The sequence below is a fragment of the Bombina bombina genome, chromosome 3, assembly GCF_027579735.1.
Source record: "Bombina bombina isolate aBomBom1 chromosome 3, aBomBom1.pri, whole genome shotgun sequence".
In the NCBI taxonomy this organism is placed as follows: domain Eukaryota; kingdom Metazoa; phylum Chordata; class Amphibia; order Anura; family Bombinatoridae; genus Bombina; species Bombina bombina.
In genome coordinates this window covers 327,303,987-327,319,392 of record NC_069501.1, presented here as the reverse complement: position 1 = coordinate 327,319,392, position 15,406 = coordinate 327,303,987, and the positions used below count along the sequence as shown (strand labels likewise).

At 40.9% G+C, this 15,406-nt stretch overlaps 1 protein-coding gene across 1 annotated transcript in view; it reads right to left on the bottom strand.

The window, feature by feature from the left end:
- Positions 1–15,406, bottom strand: part of LOC128653249 (CD99 antigen) — a 200,299-nt gene that overhangs the window by 119,387 nt on the left and 65,506 nt on the right. Inside the window, exon 2 of the mRNA XM_053706437.1 lies at positions 6,362–6,403. Within this exon, the coding sequence (XP_053562412.1) occupies positions 6,362–6,403 (42 nt within the window). The remainder of the gene's footprint in view (positions 1–6,361; positions 6,404–15,406) is intronic.

The following is a 15,406-nucleotide window of genomic DNA, read 5'->3' as shown; positions in this document are numbered from 1 at the left end:
TACACAATTCCTTAGAGGAAGTAAAAAGGCTGTGGCTGAGTTTGTGCTCAATTTGAGGTAAATAACTGAGTGTATTGACCCGACATATTGGAAAAACTTTGTAAAACATATGCAATGTATGTACAGGGAGGGTTATCAGAAAATGATCCCTCTAATATGCTAACATTTATATTAGTGGGGACATATTAATTTTGTTCCATAGTGTGTAATGGCAGAGTATTTATAAACAAAGCCATTTTGAATGTAAAAAAAAAAAAAAATATATACAATGTGCACCAAGCATAATAAATACTTTTCCCTCATAAAAACATGCTACCCTGCCTAACTAGAGTTTCTTCTATTCTTCAGCTAACTGCACTGGTCAGCGGTTTTCTTAAAGGGCCAGTCACCTATTTTATAAAAAAAAAGTGCCATAAATATTTCCCCAGAGCTACCAGAAGGTTGTGAAAGGCAACAGTGTTAACTGGATAAGTCCCTGGTGGAAAAAAAAAAAAAGTGTTTGTCAAGAGGAGAGAAAGCCAAGTCCCCTGGCTATGCTGTACCTGTGTCAGAGTTCTTACAAATAGCCTCTCGGCTATGTGTGCTCTTTAAAGTCACTTACCTTAACGCAGCACCCTTCCACTGGCTTACCAAGCATGTCAAATCCTTGGCAATGCAGCAGTATCCAGTAGAGAGCACATCTAAAGCAGGTATTGGGTACCACAGAGGATTGCAGCAGGAAATACACGTGTCCCTCAGGGGAAGGCCAAGTACGAGTCCCCACAGAGTAGTTATGGCTGAAGTCCCATAGGGTACTTCACAGGGTAAACAGGGTATTCCTTTGTCCCTGTATCATTCAGCTTCTGTAAAGTTTCTCTTCTGTCTTTATGAATGACAATTCCCAGGAATAATGAGTCTCACATTGGTCTGAGCTCCCAAATTTAAATCCATAAGCAAGTAGCTGGAAACACCTATTCTCAACCAACTCCAACAAGGCCAAGAACAAAAACTTAAATTATGCTTACCTGATAATTTTCTTTTCTTCAGACGGGAAGAGTCCAGAGGCAAAGACAACACAGCCAAAGGCTTAAATACCTCCCCCACTTCCCTCATCCCAAAGTCATTCTGCAGAGGGAACAAGGAACAGTAGGAGAAATATCCGGGTGAAAAAGGTGCCAGAAGAATTTTAAAAAATATTGCCGCCCCCCAAAAAAAATAAAAAAAAAAAAAAAATCAGGTAAGCACAATTTAAGGTTTTTCTTCATAAACGGGAAGAGTCCACAGCTGCATTCATTACTTTTGGGAAAACAATACCCAAGCTATAGAGGACAATGAATGCTAAGACGGGATGGTAAAAAAAGGTTGCCCATTCTGAGGGCACCAGGCCTGAAAACTCCCGGAAAAAAACAAAAAAAAAACCCAGCTTCATCAGAAGCCGAAGAAAAAGGAAAGGTCCAAGTAACTGTCCAGTAGTTAGCCTAGCAAAGCCCTTGCTAGAGACAGCTCCAAATACATAGGCTTGAACTGAGCCAACAAGCCGCTGAGGAGACACAGTCCCGCAGACACTTGGACCCGCAAAGAAAAACACCCTCAACCAGAAGGGGAACTTCCATATTCTGCCAGAAAGGAAGAAGAAAAAAAAAAAAAAAAAAAGACACCGATAAGGAAGTCCGAAAAGACCCCCAGAACAGAACGAAGTAGGGCAATGAAGAAACCCAAAGGAAACGTCAAGAGTAGCCCAGATGAAACAGGGCAAAGTCCCCTTAAAAAAAAAGGACCCTACCGATCCAGCAGAGCAAGGGGAAGGTAGAAACCCAAACCCCATGCTGCAAAGAATCCAAGGGCTTAAAGGAAGTCTTGCAACTTTAAAGGGAGAAGGAGACTCCTTCCCCTAGCAGAGTGCAACCCGTACACTTAATAGAGCAACCGAAGACAAAGTCCCCGGGAGCCACAGAAAACAGCATCAGAATATCTGACATGCACCACTGAAAGACATAGGCTTTGCGCAGCAGGAGATCCTTGGGCGAACACAAGCCACCAGCGAAAGCTAGGAGACTGCACACAAACGTCTCCATAAGAAGACCAAGGTGTGCAGAACTACTCCACTCCACAAAAAGCAGGAAAGAGGGACAGAACCACCTAAGTAAGGCTCACAAGACCTACGTACATGGTCCAAGATCAACAGAGCAGACAGATCCCAGACCCAGTAACACGCAACTGGCATGTCCGAAAAACAAGGGGAAGAAAAATTTCCCCGACCACTAAGACACGCAGAGGGGAAAAAGGGGAGGGGCAGCCCCCCCACAGAGCTCAGGTTTCAAAACCCCGTCGTAGCTCCCCTTCTGAAGGCTAAGGAGACCCCTTAAGAATGTAGTACCTGTAAAGTGCTGTTAACTCATATGGGACCCAAGGTGCTGCACATTTTATCAGCCTCCACAGGCTGAAAAGGACCTCGCCAGGGTTCGGACCTGCAACCCTTGGGTTGTAACAGAGCTCCGCCTCAGTGCAGGAGCATGCAGAGCTAACTGTCCGGCCCCATCTACTGAAAATACAGAAAAAAGCAAGTCCAGCCCTTCGCTCCGACCTCATGCATGCAAGGCAGGGTGAACAGCCTCACAGAGGAAGAGAGTACCTCCAAGTACCAGTCGAGTACTGCGGAATACAGAATCTACCCCCAAAAGGGATGAAAAACCAAGAACAAAAACAGCTCACTGGCACATCGATAGAGTGAAAGCTGTAGATTGACTCGAAAGTCAAGAACCGAATGAAGAACCATCCGGCCAAAACAGTAGAAAAAAAGCCTACCTCACAGAAAGGAGAGAAAAATCCGCCCGTAGGAGCAGAGGATGTTCCGGAACCGGGAAACTGGGCCGCCCCGAACTAGTCCAAAAGGATATGGAAACAGAACCTCAAAACGTCCAGTCAAGAACAAGGACAAATAAGCTAATAACCCCTAAGGAATCAACTGGTTACTCCATCCGGAGCAGACCTTGCACCACAGGCGATGCAATCCAGTCATATACAAGACACCTTGGACACTGAACTCACACATAAAAAGTTCCAGAACACAGAGTGCATAAAAAAAAAAAAAAAAAAACCCATAATGGGATTCAAATTCCCAACTAAAAAAAGGGGTGCTAGGCAATGATAAAAGCCACACAGCTACTCTGGTTTACCCAAAAGGCTACTAGGGACAACACCCACTAAGTCCAAAGACTAAGGGAAGAGTTCAATCCTGAGTAATGCAAGATTGAGAAGAAAAAGGCTAGTCTCCAAGATCCTCTTAGGATCATATTCCCGGAAAACCCTACAGTCGAGGGAATGCACAGATGAACGAACATCCCAACCCGGCGGGTGGAAACCCAAAACGCCCAAGCAGAGGCTAACACAGGAAAAAATGGAGACCACGCAGTCTTCAGTCCAAAATATGGAGCAAACAAGAATCTCGGAAGTAGAAAGAAGCCAAAGGCTCTAAACTTCCTGAAACAGATGACCGTAAGGCCATCCCCAGGGAAAGGGGACAAAAAGGTCCATCAGCCTCGACCCGAAGGAAGAAGTATCGTCATCAAGGGATAGAACCCCAAAGAGGACAATCCCCAAGGAAGCCTCAAAGAAGAGGACAACGCCAACAGAAGCTGGCACCATGGATTTCCAGGAATCCTCGAAACTTCCAACCCACTCTGGGAAGGAGACAAACTCTAGCACCTGATTCAAAAAGGACCCAGGAGCCTACCGAGTATGCCTTAGCAGTGTCCGAACCATGGAAACCCCGGGAGCTAAGCATGGATAGGTCAATGAGGACAATACCTTCTGACCAGACAATTAACAAGGACCAGCCTGCCGTCCTAGAACACAAGGCCCCTATAACTTGCAATGAAAATAAGAACGCAACTCCAGGGAACAACCAGGGAAGCCACACAGCGCCCAAACCAGACCAGCAGGGTATAACTGGCACCACGTGTCTGATATTGGCCTCAAGGGACAGAGAATCTAATACCCAATCAGGACCAGCCTGATACATAGGGCACCCAGGACTGTCCAAGGCCACAGAAAGTCACAACCCCAGAGGGGATAGACTAATAAAACAGACAAGCAGTAGACATAACAATGTCCTAACTTTTCATATAACTTCTGTAGAAGTGTCAATGCGACCACAAAAACGCTAGTATCAAGTTCCAGAGAAGAAATGTTCCCAAAGGAAAATTTGTAACTGACATGAGCTTCACAAAATTAAATAAAATACATCCTAACCGGATTCAAATAAAAGAAGGGCAACACCCACATGTTAACACCCAAGAAGAACGGACAAACAGGTCCAGACTGCCAGGGATCCGATTCTCCAAAGCTCAGAACAGGAAAAGATACTCAGACGGTGGAGGATGATGTAATTTCCTTATCATCTTCCTGTATTAATTCTGATTGCCATTTGGAAGGGAAGACCGAGGATCCCCGTTAAGACTGGGATCCTCCAGCAGTGCCAAAGCAAGACACAAAGGAGCGCCAGTCTATAACGAAAAGCAAGACTTACCTCTGCCGGGGCAATTGATGACCCTGGCCCAGAGGGTTAGACCCCTGAAGCCTCAGGAGAAACCGCTTCCCCAGAGGGCTGAACTGGACTAGACGATCACACGTCTGACGAGCCCTGGTTAACAGAACATGGACAATATCTCAAACACACCCCCTCCCTGCAGATGTAAATGCGCCAGAGCCATAGAGATGGCCATGCGGAACCGTGCCGTAACCTCTGGAGGAAACAAGCCACCTTCCGGAGAAGGATAAACAGCATTCGGGACACCTGCTTGCGTAGTCAAAGAAGGTTCTAGGGGAAACGGCTCGCGGGGTAGGGAAACCTCAGAGGCGGATGGCTCAGCGGACCCTAAATTCCCCGGTCCCGGGGAATAGAGCACTCTAAAACAGCATTCGGAACACAACTAATGTGCATGTATCACCTGGGCCAATTCATATTCTTCGCAAGAAGTAGAATCTAATTTAGAGCCATCCATCGCCAAAAAAAAAAAATCAGAATCCTCCATAACTCTGAGATAGAAAGAATGGACCAAAAAGAGATTAAACGGCACCTTACACCCTCAATGGCTTGGGCACTCACCACCTCCTATGACCCAGACTCAAGCGAAACAGACTCTCTCCATCGCCACACGGTCAGGAATACAGAAATGGAGAAGAAACATGAAACAGCTAGCTGAACACACTGGGTGAACCAATAACAGTAGCTTTGTTTAAGCTATAGAGCTGCGCAAAACCTGTCAGGGAGCCACTCCATGTTTGGTTTTTTTAATCCATTTTTCAAATAAAATTTTTTACATTTTTAACACCGGAGTGCAAGGATTTGTGTATTTTTCTCTGAGTCAATGACAGGGGGCATATGTGCGCATCCAACAATCAGCAGCTAGCTGACCATGTATACCTTTCAAAAAAAGATACCAAGAGAACTGAGAAGATTAGATTAATTTAATCATGTTCCCCTGCAATCTTTTGTACACATAATCAACCGCCTTACTAAGTTTCAAAAAGCTCAATGAAGAGAAGATTGTTTGGAGTGGAATAGATCTGCACAAGGACACAAGTGTGAGGCGGGAGGAGCAAGAAGTAAAATTGAAAATTAAACTTATTCATTAAACTTTATATTCACTTTAACTAAAACATTAACTTTATAAGTGCCCGGTTTTGAAAAATACTATTAAAACAAGAGCACTTTCATTCTACGTTGCAGCATTTATTTATTTTTTTAATACTTACCTTTTTTTTTTAGCAAACAGACCGCGATCCTTCGCCCACAGCTCCTCTGCACTTAGCACTTCAATGACAAAACCGGCTTCCTCCAATCACGGTGTGGCTTCACAAGATGGACGCTATGGGATGCACACCATGATTGGAGGAAGCCGGTTTCATCATTGCTGAGTAAGTACAGAGGAGCTGCGGGCAGAGGGTCGCGGTCTGTGATTGCTAAAGAAAAGGCAAGCATTAAAAAAAAAAAAAAAAAAAGCTGCAATGTAAAGTTTTTTTGTATAAACATGTCCCTGTTTTTAAAAGTTGGGCACTCATGCATAAAGCTTTACATTCACTTTAAATAACTAGGTGGTTTTTTTTAAAAAAAGGTATGGATTATTTCTCTTCTATGAAAGTACAAATGAAAGGTTGAATGATTAAGCAATTAAACTGGAAATAATTATAAAAATATTGTTCGGTGAATTATGTATTTCTAATGGTATAGAACTAAAATCAGTAATTTTCTGATAAAAATAGAAAAAAATAATTTTAATTTTTTTTTTTTTTTTAATCAATTACAGACAAAGAATTACCCTTGCCACATATTCTCCTTTTTTGAGAGCCAATGAAATGAACAAAACATTTATAAACTTACCACGTTCCTCATCAAGTGCATCACCCAAGTCAAAATCTTGCCCTGTTAGGGGGATAAATAAAATTAGAAAATAGAGTTTCATATTTTTTTATGCAATAAAGCTTTAAAAATTACATACTTACAAGTATACATAGTACAGTACTATAATCATAAAGGTAATAGATGTTTTAAATACATAGACTATTTGCATTTTAGAGCACACAAAAAAAAAAATGCAGGCAGTGAAGATGGTGTCTTACTGGTGGGGGGAAAAAAAAAAATCTATATCTAGTCTTGATTTCAGAATACATGCATACACTACTAATCATCATGTGTTTCAGCCACACCCAATGCCAACAGGTGCATAACATACAGCACATAGCCATGAAATCTCCATAGACCAGTGATTTTTAACCTTTTTTTTGCCGTGGCACACTTTTTTACATTAAAAAATCCTGTGGCACACCACCATCCCAAAATTTTAAAAAAATCACACATTGTAGCCTAATACAGCATATATATATACACAAACACACACATACTGTATGTATTGTGCTGTTATGCCATCCCTCCTACAAACTACCCCTGCACTGGGAGTAAAAAACAAGCAAAGTTTAAAAAATATGTCACACTGTTGTAAGTCTGCCGTGGCACACCTGAGGATCTCTCTCGGCACACTAGTGTGCCACGGCACACTGGTTGAAAAACACTGCCATAGACAACCATTGGCAATATAAATAGGTTGAACTGAGCTCCTATAGAATGGATTGGAATAATGACTGAGCCAGACCTTCAATGCCACACAGAATCTTGTGGAAAACCTTCCCAGAAGAGTGGCTTGTGTGTGCATATAATATATATATATTATTAATAGAAGTAAAAATGGATTTAGACTAAATAAAAAAAAAATAAAAAAAAAAGGGGGACAGTCTACTCCAAAAATTGTATTTCTTTAACCCCTTAAGGACAAGGCCATTTTTCAATTTCTTTCCCTTAAGGACCAAGGCTATTTTTACATTTCTGCGGTGTTTGTGTTTAGCTGCAATTTTCCTCTTACTCATTTACTGTACCCACACATATTATATACTGTTTTTCTCGCCATTAAATGGACTTTCTAAAGACACCGTTATCATCATATTTTATAATTTACCATAAAAAAATATAAAATGATGAAAAAATGAAAAAAAAAAAAAAAAAAACTTTTTCAAACTTTGACCCCCAAAATCTGTTGCACATCTACAACCACCAAAAAACACTCATGCTAAATAGTTTCTAAATTTTGTCCTGAGTTTAGAAATACCCAATATTTACATTTTCTTTGCTTTTTTTGTAAGTTATAGGGCAATAAATACAAGTAGCACTTTGCCATTTCCAAACCATTTTTTTTTTTTCAAAATTAGCGATAGTTACATTGGAACACTGATATCTGTCTGGAATCCCTGAATATCCCTTGACATGTATATTTTTTTTTTTAGTAGACATCCCAAAGTATTGATCTAGGCCCATTTTGGTCTGTTTCATGCCACCATTTCACCGCCAAATGCGATCAAATAAATAAAATTGTTCACTTTTTCACAAATATTAGGTTTCTCACTGAAATTATTTACAAACAACTTGTGCAATTATGGCACAAATGGTTATAAATGTTTCTCTAGGATCCCCTTAAATAGCAGACATATATGGCTTTGGAATTGCTTTTTGGTAATTAGAAGGCCGCTAAATGCCGCTGCGCACCACATTTGTATTAGGCCCAACAGTGAAGGGGTTAATTAGGTAGCTTGTAGGGTTAATTTTAGCTTTAGGGTAGTGTAGTAGACAACCCAAAGTATTGATCTAGGCCAATTTTGATATATTTCATGCCACCATTTCACCGCCAAATGCGATCAAATAAAAAAAAAAATTGTTCACTTTTTCACTAACTTTGGGTTTCTCACTGAAATTATTTACAAACAACTTGTGCAATTATGGCACAAATGGTTGTAAATGCTTCTCTGGGATCCCCTTTGTTCATAAATAGCAGACATATATGGCTTTGGCATTGCTTTTTGGTAATTAGAAGGCCGCTGCGCACCAAACTTGTATTATGCCCAACAGTGACAGGGTTAATTAGGTAGCTTGAAGGGTTAATTTTAGCTTTAGTGTAGAAATCAGCCTCCCACCTGACACATCCCACCCCCTGATCCCTCACAAACATCTCTTCCCTCCCCCACCCCACAAATGTCCCTGCCATCTTAAGTACTGGCAGAAAGTCTGCCAGTACTAAAATAAGTTTTTTTTTTTTATTATTTAACCCCTTAATGACAGAGGACGTACCAGGTACGTCAGAGAAAAAACTTCCCTTAATGACAGTTGACGTACCTGGTACGTCCTCTGTTGTCTGAAGTGCTGGAAGCGATCATGATCGCTTCCAGCTGCTTACAAGGGATTGTAGTGATGCCTCAATATTGAGGCATCACTACAATCCCCCATTTTACATACCGATGCAGAAAGGGCCACTCTGTGGCCCCATCTGCATCGGCTATGGATGTTCACAATTTCGTTGGTATGTGGGAGCAGCTTTTGGCAATATGTACCTTATGTGAGTATTGCCCACTCGCAATATCATTATCGCCGATTGCTGCCAGGGTTGCGGTTGGGGAGGCGGGTGCGCGCGCACGCAAAAACATAATTTATGTAAGAACTTACCTGATAAATTCATTTCTTTCATATTAACAAGAGTCCATGAGCTAGTGACGTATGGGATATACATTCCTACCAGGAGGGGCAAAGTTTCCCAAACCTTAAAATGCCTATAAATACACCCCTCACCACACCCACAAATCAGTTTAACGAATAGCCAAGAAGTGGGGTGATAAGAAAAAGTGCGAAGCATATAAAATAAGGAATTGGAATAATTGTGCTTTATACAAAAAAATCATAACCACCACAAAAAAGGGTGGGCCTCATGGACTCTTGTTAATATGAAAGAAATGAATTTATCAGGTAAGTTCTTACATAAATTATGTTTTCTTTCATGTAATTAACAAGAGTCCATGAGCTAGTGACGTATGGGATAATGACTACCCAAGATGTGGATCTTTCCACACAAGAGTCACTAGAGAGGGAGGGATAAAATAAAGACAGCCAATTCCTGCTGAAAATAATCCACACCCAAAATAAAGTTTAACAAAAAACATAAGCAGAAGATTCAAACTGAAACCGCTGCCTGAAGAACTTTTCTACCAAAAACTGCTTCAGAAGAAGAAAATACATCAAAATGGTAGAATTTAGTAAAAGTATGCAAAGAAGACCAAGTTGCTGCTTTGCAGATCTGGTCAACCGAAGCTTCATTCCTAAACGCCCAGGAAGTAGATACTGACCTAGTAGAATGAGCTGTAATTCTTTGAGGCGGAGTTTTACCCGACTCAACATAGGCAAGATGAATTAAAGATTTCAACCAAGATGCCAAAGAAATGGCAGAAGCTTTCTGGCCTTTCCTAGAACCGGAAAAGATAACAAATAGACTAGAAGTCTTACGGAAAGATTTCGTAGCTTCAACATAATATTTCAAAGCTCTAACAACATCCAAAGAATGCAATGATTTCTCCTTAGAATTCTTAGGATTAGGACATAATGAAGGAACCACAATTTCTCTACTAATGTTGTTGGAATTCACAACTTTAGGTAAAAATTCAAAAGAAGTTCGCAACACCGCCTTATCCTGATGAAAAATCAGAAAAGGAGACTCACACGAAAGAGCAGATAATTCAGAAACTCTTCTAGCAGAAGAGATGGCCAAAAGGAACAAAACTTTCCAAGAAAGTAATTTAATGTCCAATGAATGCATAGGTTCAAACGGAGGAGCTTGAAGAGCTCCCAGAACCAAATTCAAACTCCAAGGAGGAGAAATTGACTTAATGACAGGTTTTATACGAACCAAAGCTTGTACAAAACAATGAATATCAGGAAGAATAGCAATCTTTCTGTGAAAAAGAACAGAAAGAGCAGAGATTTGTCCTTTCAAAGAACTTGCGGACAAACCCTTATCCAAACCATCCTGAAGAAATTGTAAAATTCTCGGTATTCTAAAAGAATGCCAAGAAAAATGATGAGAAAGACACCATGAAATATAAGTCTTCCAGACTCTATAATATATCTCTCGAGATACAGATTTACGAGCCTGTAACATAGTATTAATCACGGAGTCAGAGAAACCTCTATGACCAAGAATCAAGCGTTCAATCTCCATACCTTTAAATTTAAGGATTTCAGATCCGGATGGAAAAAAGGACCTTGTGACAGAAGGTCTGGTCTTAACGGAAGAGTCCATGGCTGGCAAGATGCCATCCGGACAAGATCCGCATACCAAAACCTGTGAGGCCATGCCGGAGCTATTAGCAGAACAAACGAGCATTCCCTCAGAATCTTGGAGATTACTCTTGGAAGAAGAACTAGAGGCGGAAAGATATAGGCAGGATGATACTTCCAAGGAAGTGATAATGCACCCACTGCCTCCGCCTGAGGATCCCGGGATCTGGACAGATACCTGGGAAGTTTCTTGTTTAGATGAGAGGCCATCAGATCTATCTCTGGGAGCCCCCACAATTGAACAATCTGAAGAAATACCTCTGGGTGAAGAGACCATTCGCCCGGATGCAACGTTTGGCGACTGAGATAATCCGCTTCCCAATTGTCTACACCTGGGATATGAACCGCAGAGATTAGACAGGAGCTGGATTCCGCCCAAACCAAAATTCGAGATACTTCTTTCATAGCCAGAGGACTGTGAGTCCCTCCTTGATGATTGATGTATGCCACAGTTGTGACATTGTCTGTCTGAAAACAAATGAACGATTCTCTCTTCAGAAGAGGCCAAAACTGAAGAGCTCTGAAAATTGCACGGAGTTCCAAAATATTGATCGGTAATCTCACCTCCTGAGATTCCCAAACTCCTTGTGCCGTCAGAGATCCCCACACGGCTCCCCAACCTGTGAGACTTGCATCTGTTGAAATTACAGTCCAGGTCGGAAGAACAAAAGAAGCCCCCTGAATTAAACGATGGTGATTTGTCCACCACGTTAGAGAGTGTCGAACAATCGGTTTTAAAGATATTAATTGAGATATCTTCGTGTAATCCCTGCACCATTGGTTCAGCATACAGAGCTGAAGAGGTCGCATGTGAAAACGAGCAAAGGGGATCGCGTCCGATGCAGCAGTCATAAGACCTAGAATTTCCATGCATAAGGCTACCGAAGGGAATGATTGTGACTGAAGGTTTCGACAAGCTGTAATCAATTTTAGACGTCTCTTGTCTGTTAAAGACAGAGTCATGGACACTGAATCTATCTGGAAACCCAGAAAGGTTACCCTTGTTTGAGGAATCAAAGAACTTTTTGGTAAATTGATCCTCCAACCATGATCTTGAAGAAACAACACAAGTCGATTCGTATGAGACTCTGCTAAATGTAAAGACGGAGCAAGTACCAAGATATCGTCCAAATAAGGAAATACCACAATACCCTGTTCTCTGATTACAGACAGAAGGGCACCGAGAATCTTTGTGAAAATTCTTGGAGCTGTAGCAAGGCCAAACGGTAGAGCCACAAATTGGTAATGCTTGTCTAGAAAAGAGAATCTCAGGAACTGATTATGATCTGGATGAATCGGAATATGCAGATATGCATCCTGTAAATCTATTGTGGACATATAATTCCCTTGCTGAACAAAAGGCAATATAGTCCTTACAGTTACCATCTTGAACGTTGGTATCCTTACATAACGATTCAATAATTTTAGATCCAGAACTGGTCTGAAGGAATTCTCCTTCTTTGGTACAATGAAGAGATTTGAATAAAACCCCATCCCCTGTTCCGGAACTGGAACTGGCATAATTACTCCAGCCAACTCTAGATCTGAAACACAATTCAGAAATGCTTGAGCTTTCACTGGATTTACTGGGACATGGGAAAGAAAAAATCTCTTTGCAGGAGGTCTCATCTTGAAACCAATTCTGTACCCTTCTGAAACAATGTTCTGAATCCAAAGATTGTGAACAGATTTGATCCAAATTTCTTTGAAAAAACGTAACCTGCCCCCTACCAGCTGAACTGGAATGATGGCCGTACCTTCATGTGAACTTAGAAGCAGGCTTTGCCTTTCTAGCAGGCTTGGATTTATTCCAGACTGGAGATGGTTTCCAAACTGAAACTGCTCCTGAGGACGAAGGATCAGGCTTTTGTTCTTTGTTGAAACGAAAGGAACGAAAACGATTGTTAGCCCTGTTTTTACCTTTAGATTTTTTATCCTGTGGTAAAAAAGTTCCTTTCCCACCAGTAACAGTTGAAATAATAGAATCCAACTGAGAACCAAATAATTTGTTTCCCTGGAAAGAAATGGAAAGTAGAGTTGATTTAGAAGCCATATCAGCATTCCAAGTCTTAAGCCATAAAGCTCTTCTGGCTAAGATAGCCAGAGACATAAATCTAACATCAACTCTAATAATATCAAAAATGGCATCACAGATGAAATTATTAGCATGCTGGAGAAGAATAATAATATCATGAGAATCACGATTTGTTACTTGTTGCGCTAGAGTTTCCAACCAAAAAGTTGAAGCTGCAGCAACATCAGCCAATGATATAGCAGGTCTAAGAAGATTACCTGAACATAGATAAGCTTTTCTTAGAAAAGATTCAATTTTTCTATCTAAAGGATCCTTAAACGAGGTACCATCTGACGTAGGAATGGTAGTACGTTTAGCAAGGGTAGAAATAGCCCCATCAACTTTAGGGATTTTGTCCCAAAATTCTAACCTGTCAGGCGGAACAGGATATAATTGCTTAAAACGTTTAGAAGGAGTAAATGAATTACCCAATTTATCCCATTCCTTAGCAATTACTGCAGAAATAGCATTAGGAACAGGAAAGACTTCTGGAATAACCGCAGGAGCTTTAAAAACCTTATCCAAACGTATAGAATTAGTATCAAGAGGACTAGAATCCTCTATTTCTAAAGCAATTAGTACTTCTTTAAGTAAAGAGCGAATAAATTCCATCTTAAATAAATATGAAGATTTATCAGCATCAATCTCTGAGACAGAATCCTCTGAACCAGAAGAGTCCAAAGAATCAGAATGATGGTGTTCATTTAAAAATTCATCTGTAGAGAGAGAAGATTTAAAAGACTTTTTACGTTTACTAGAAGGAGAAATAACAGACAAAGCCTTCTTTATGGATTCAGAAACAAAATCTCTTATGTTATCAGGAACATTCTGCACCTTAGATGTTGAGGGAACTGCAACAGGCAATGGTACATCACTAAAGGAAATATTATCTGCTTTAACAAGTTTGTCATGACAATTAATACAAACAACAGCTGGAGAAATAGCTACCAAAAGTTTACAGCAGATACACTTAGCTTTGGTAGATCCAGCAGGCAGTGGTTTTCCTGTAGTATCTTCTGGCTCAGATGCAACGTGAGACATCTTGCAATATGTAAGAGAAAAAACAACATATAAAGCAAAATAAATCAAATTCCTTATAAGACAGTTTCAGGAATGGGAAAAAAATGCCAAACATCAAGCTTCTAGCAACCAGAAGCAAATGAAAATGAGACTGAAATAATGTGGAGACAAAAGCGACGCCCATATTTTTTGGCGCCAAATAAGACGCCCACATCATTTGGCGCCTAAATGCTTTTGGCGCCAAAAATGACGCCACATCCGGAACGCCGACATTTTTGGCGCAAAATAACGTCAAAAAATGACGCAACTTCCGGCGACACGTATGACGCCGGAAACGGAAATGAATTTTTGCGCCAAAAAAATCCGCGCCAAAAATGACGCAATAAAATGAAGCATTTTCAGCCCCCGCGAGCCTAACAGCCCACAGGGAAAAAAGTCAAATTTTTGAGGTAAGACAAAATATGATAATTTAAAGCATAATCCCAAATATGAAACTGACTGTCTGGAAATAAGGAAAGTTGAACATTCTGAGTCAAGGCAAATAAATGTTTGAATACATATATTTAGAACTTTATAAATAAAGTGCCCAACCATAGCTTAGAGTGTCACAGAAAATAAGACTTACTTACCCCAGGACACTCATCTACATGTTTGTAGAAAGCCAAACCAGTACTGAAACGAGAATCAGTAGAGGAAATGGTAAATATAAGAGTATATCGTCGATCTGAAAAGGGAGGTAAGAGATGAATCTCTACGACCGATAACAGAGAACCTTATGAAATAGACCCTGTAGAAGGAGATCACTGCATTCAATAGGCAATACTCTCCTCACATCCCTCTGACATTCACTGCACGCTGAGAGGAAAACCGGGCTCCAACTTGCTGCGGAGCGCATATCAACGTAGAATCTAGCACAAACTTACTTCACCACCTCCCTTGGAGGCAAAGTTTGTAAAAACTGATTTGTGGGTGTGGTGAGGGGTGTATTTATAGGCATTTTAAGGTTTGGGAAACTTTGCCCCTCCTGGTAGGAATGTATATCCCATACGTCACTAGCTCATGGACTCTTGTTAATTACATGAAAGAAATATACAGTCCACTGAAAAAAATAAAGGATCGATGTAGATGCAGGGGGATCTCCTTTCTTTAGTAAGGGATCTGGGAGGGGGAGGGATGTAGATTAGTTAGAGGGGCCAGCTACACTACAGAAAATAAATAAATAATAAATAAATAAATTCATATAAAAAAAAAAAGTTAAAAAAAAATATTTTGGGGGGCAAATTGGGTACTGGCAGACAGCTGCCAGTACCCAAGATGGCGGCAAATAGATAGAGGGGGAGGGTTAGAGAGATGTATTGGGGGGGGATCAGGGAGGTTGTGGGGTAAGGGGGGATCCATCACTGCAGACTGTATGAAAAAAAAAATAAAAAAAAATGATAAATTATTTTTATTTCAGTACTGGCAGACTTTCTGCCAGTACTTAAGATGGCGGTGACAATTGTGAGGTGGGGGAGGGAAGAGAGCTGTTTGAGGGGGTCAGGGGGGGATCAGGGGGTGGGATGTGTCAGGTGGGAGGCTGATCTCTACACTAAAGCTAAAAATTAACCCTACAAGCTACCTAATTA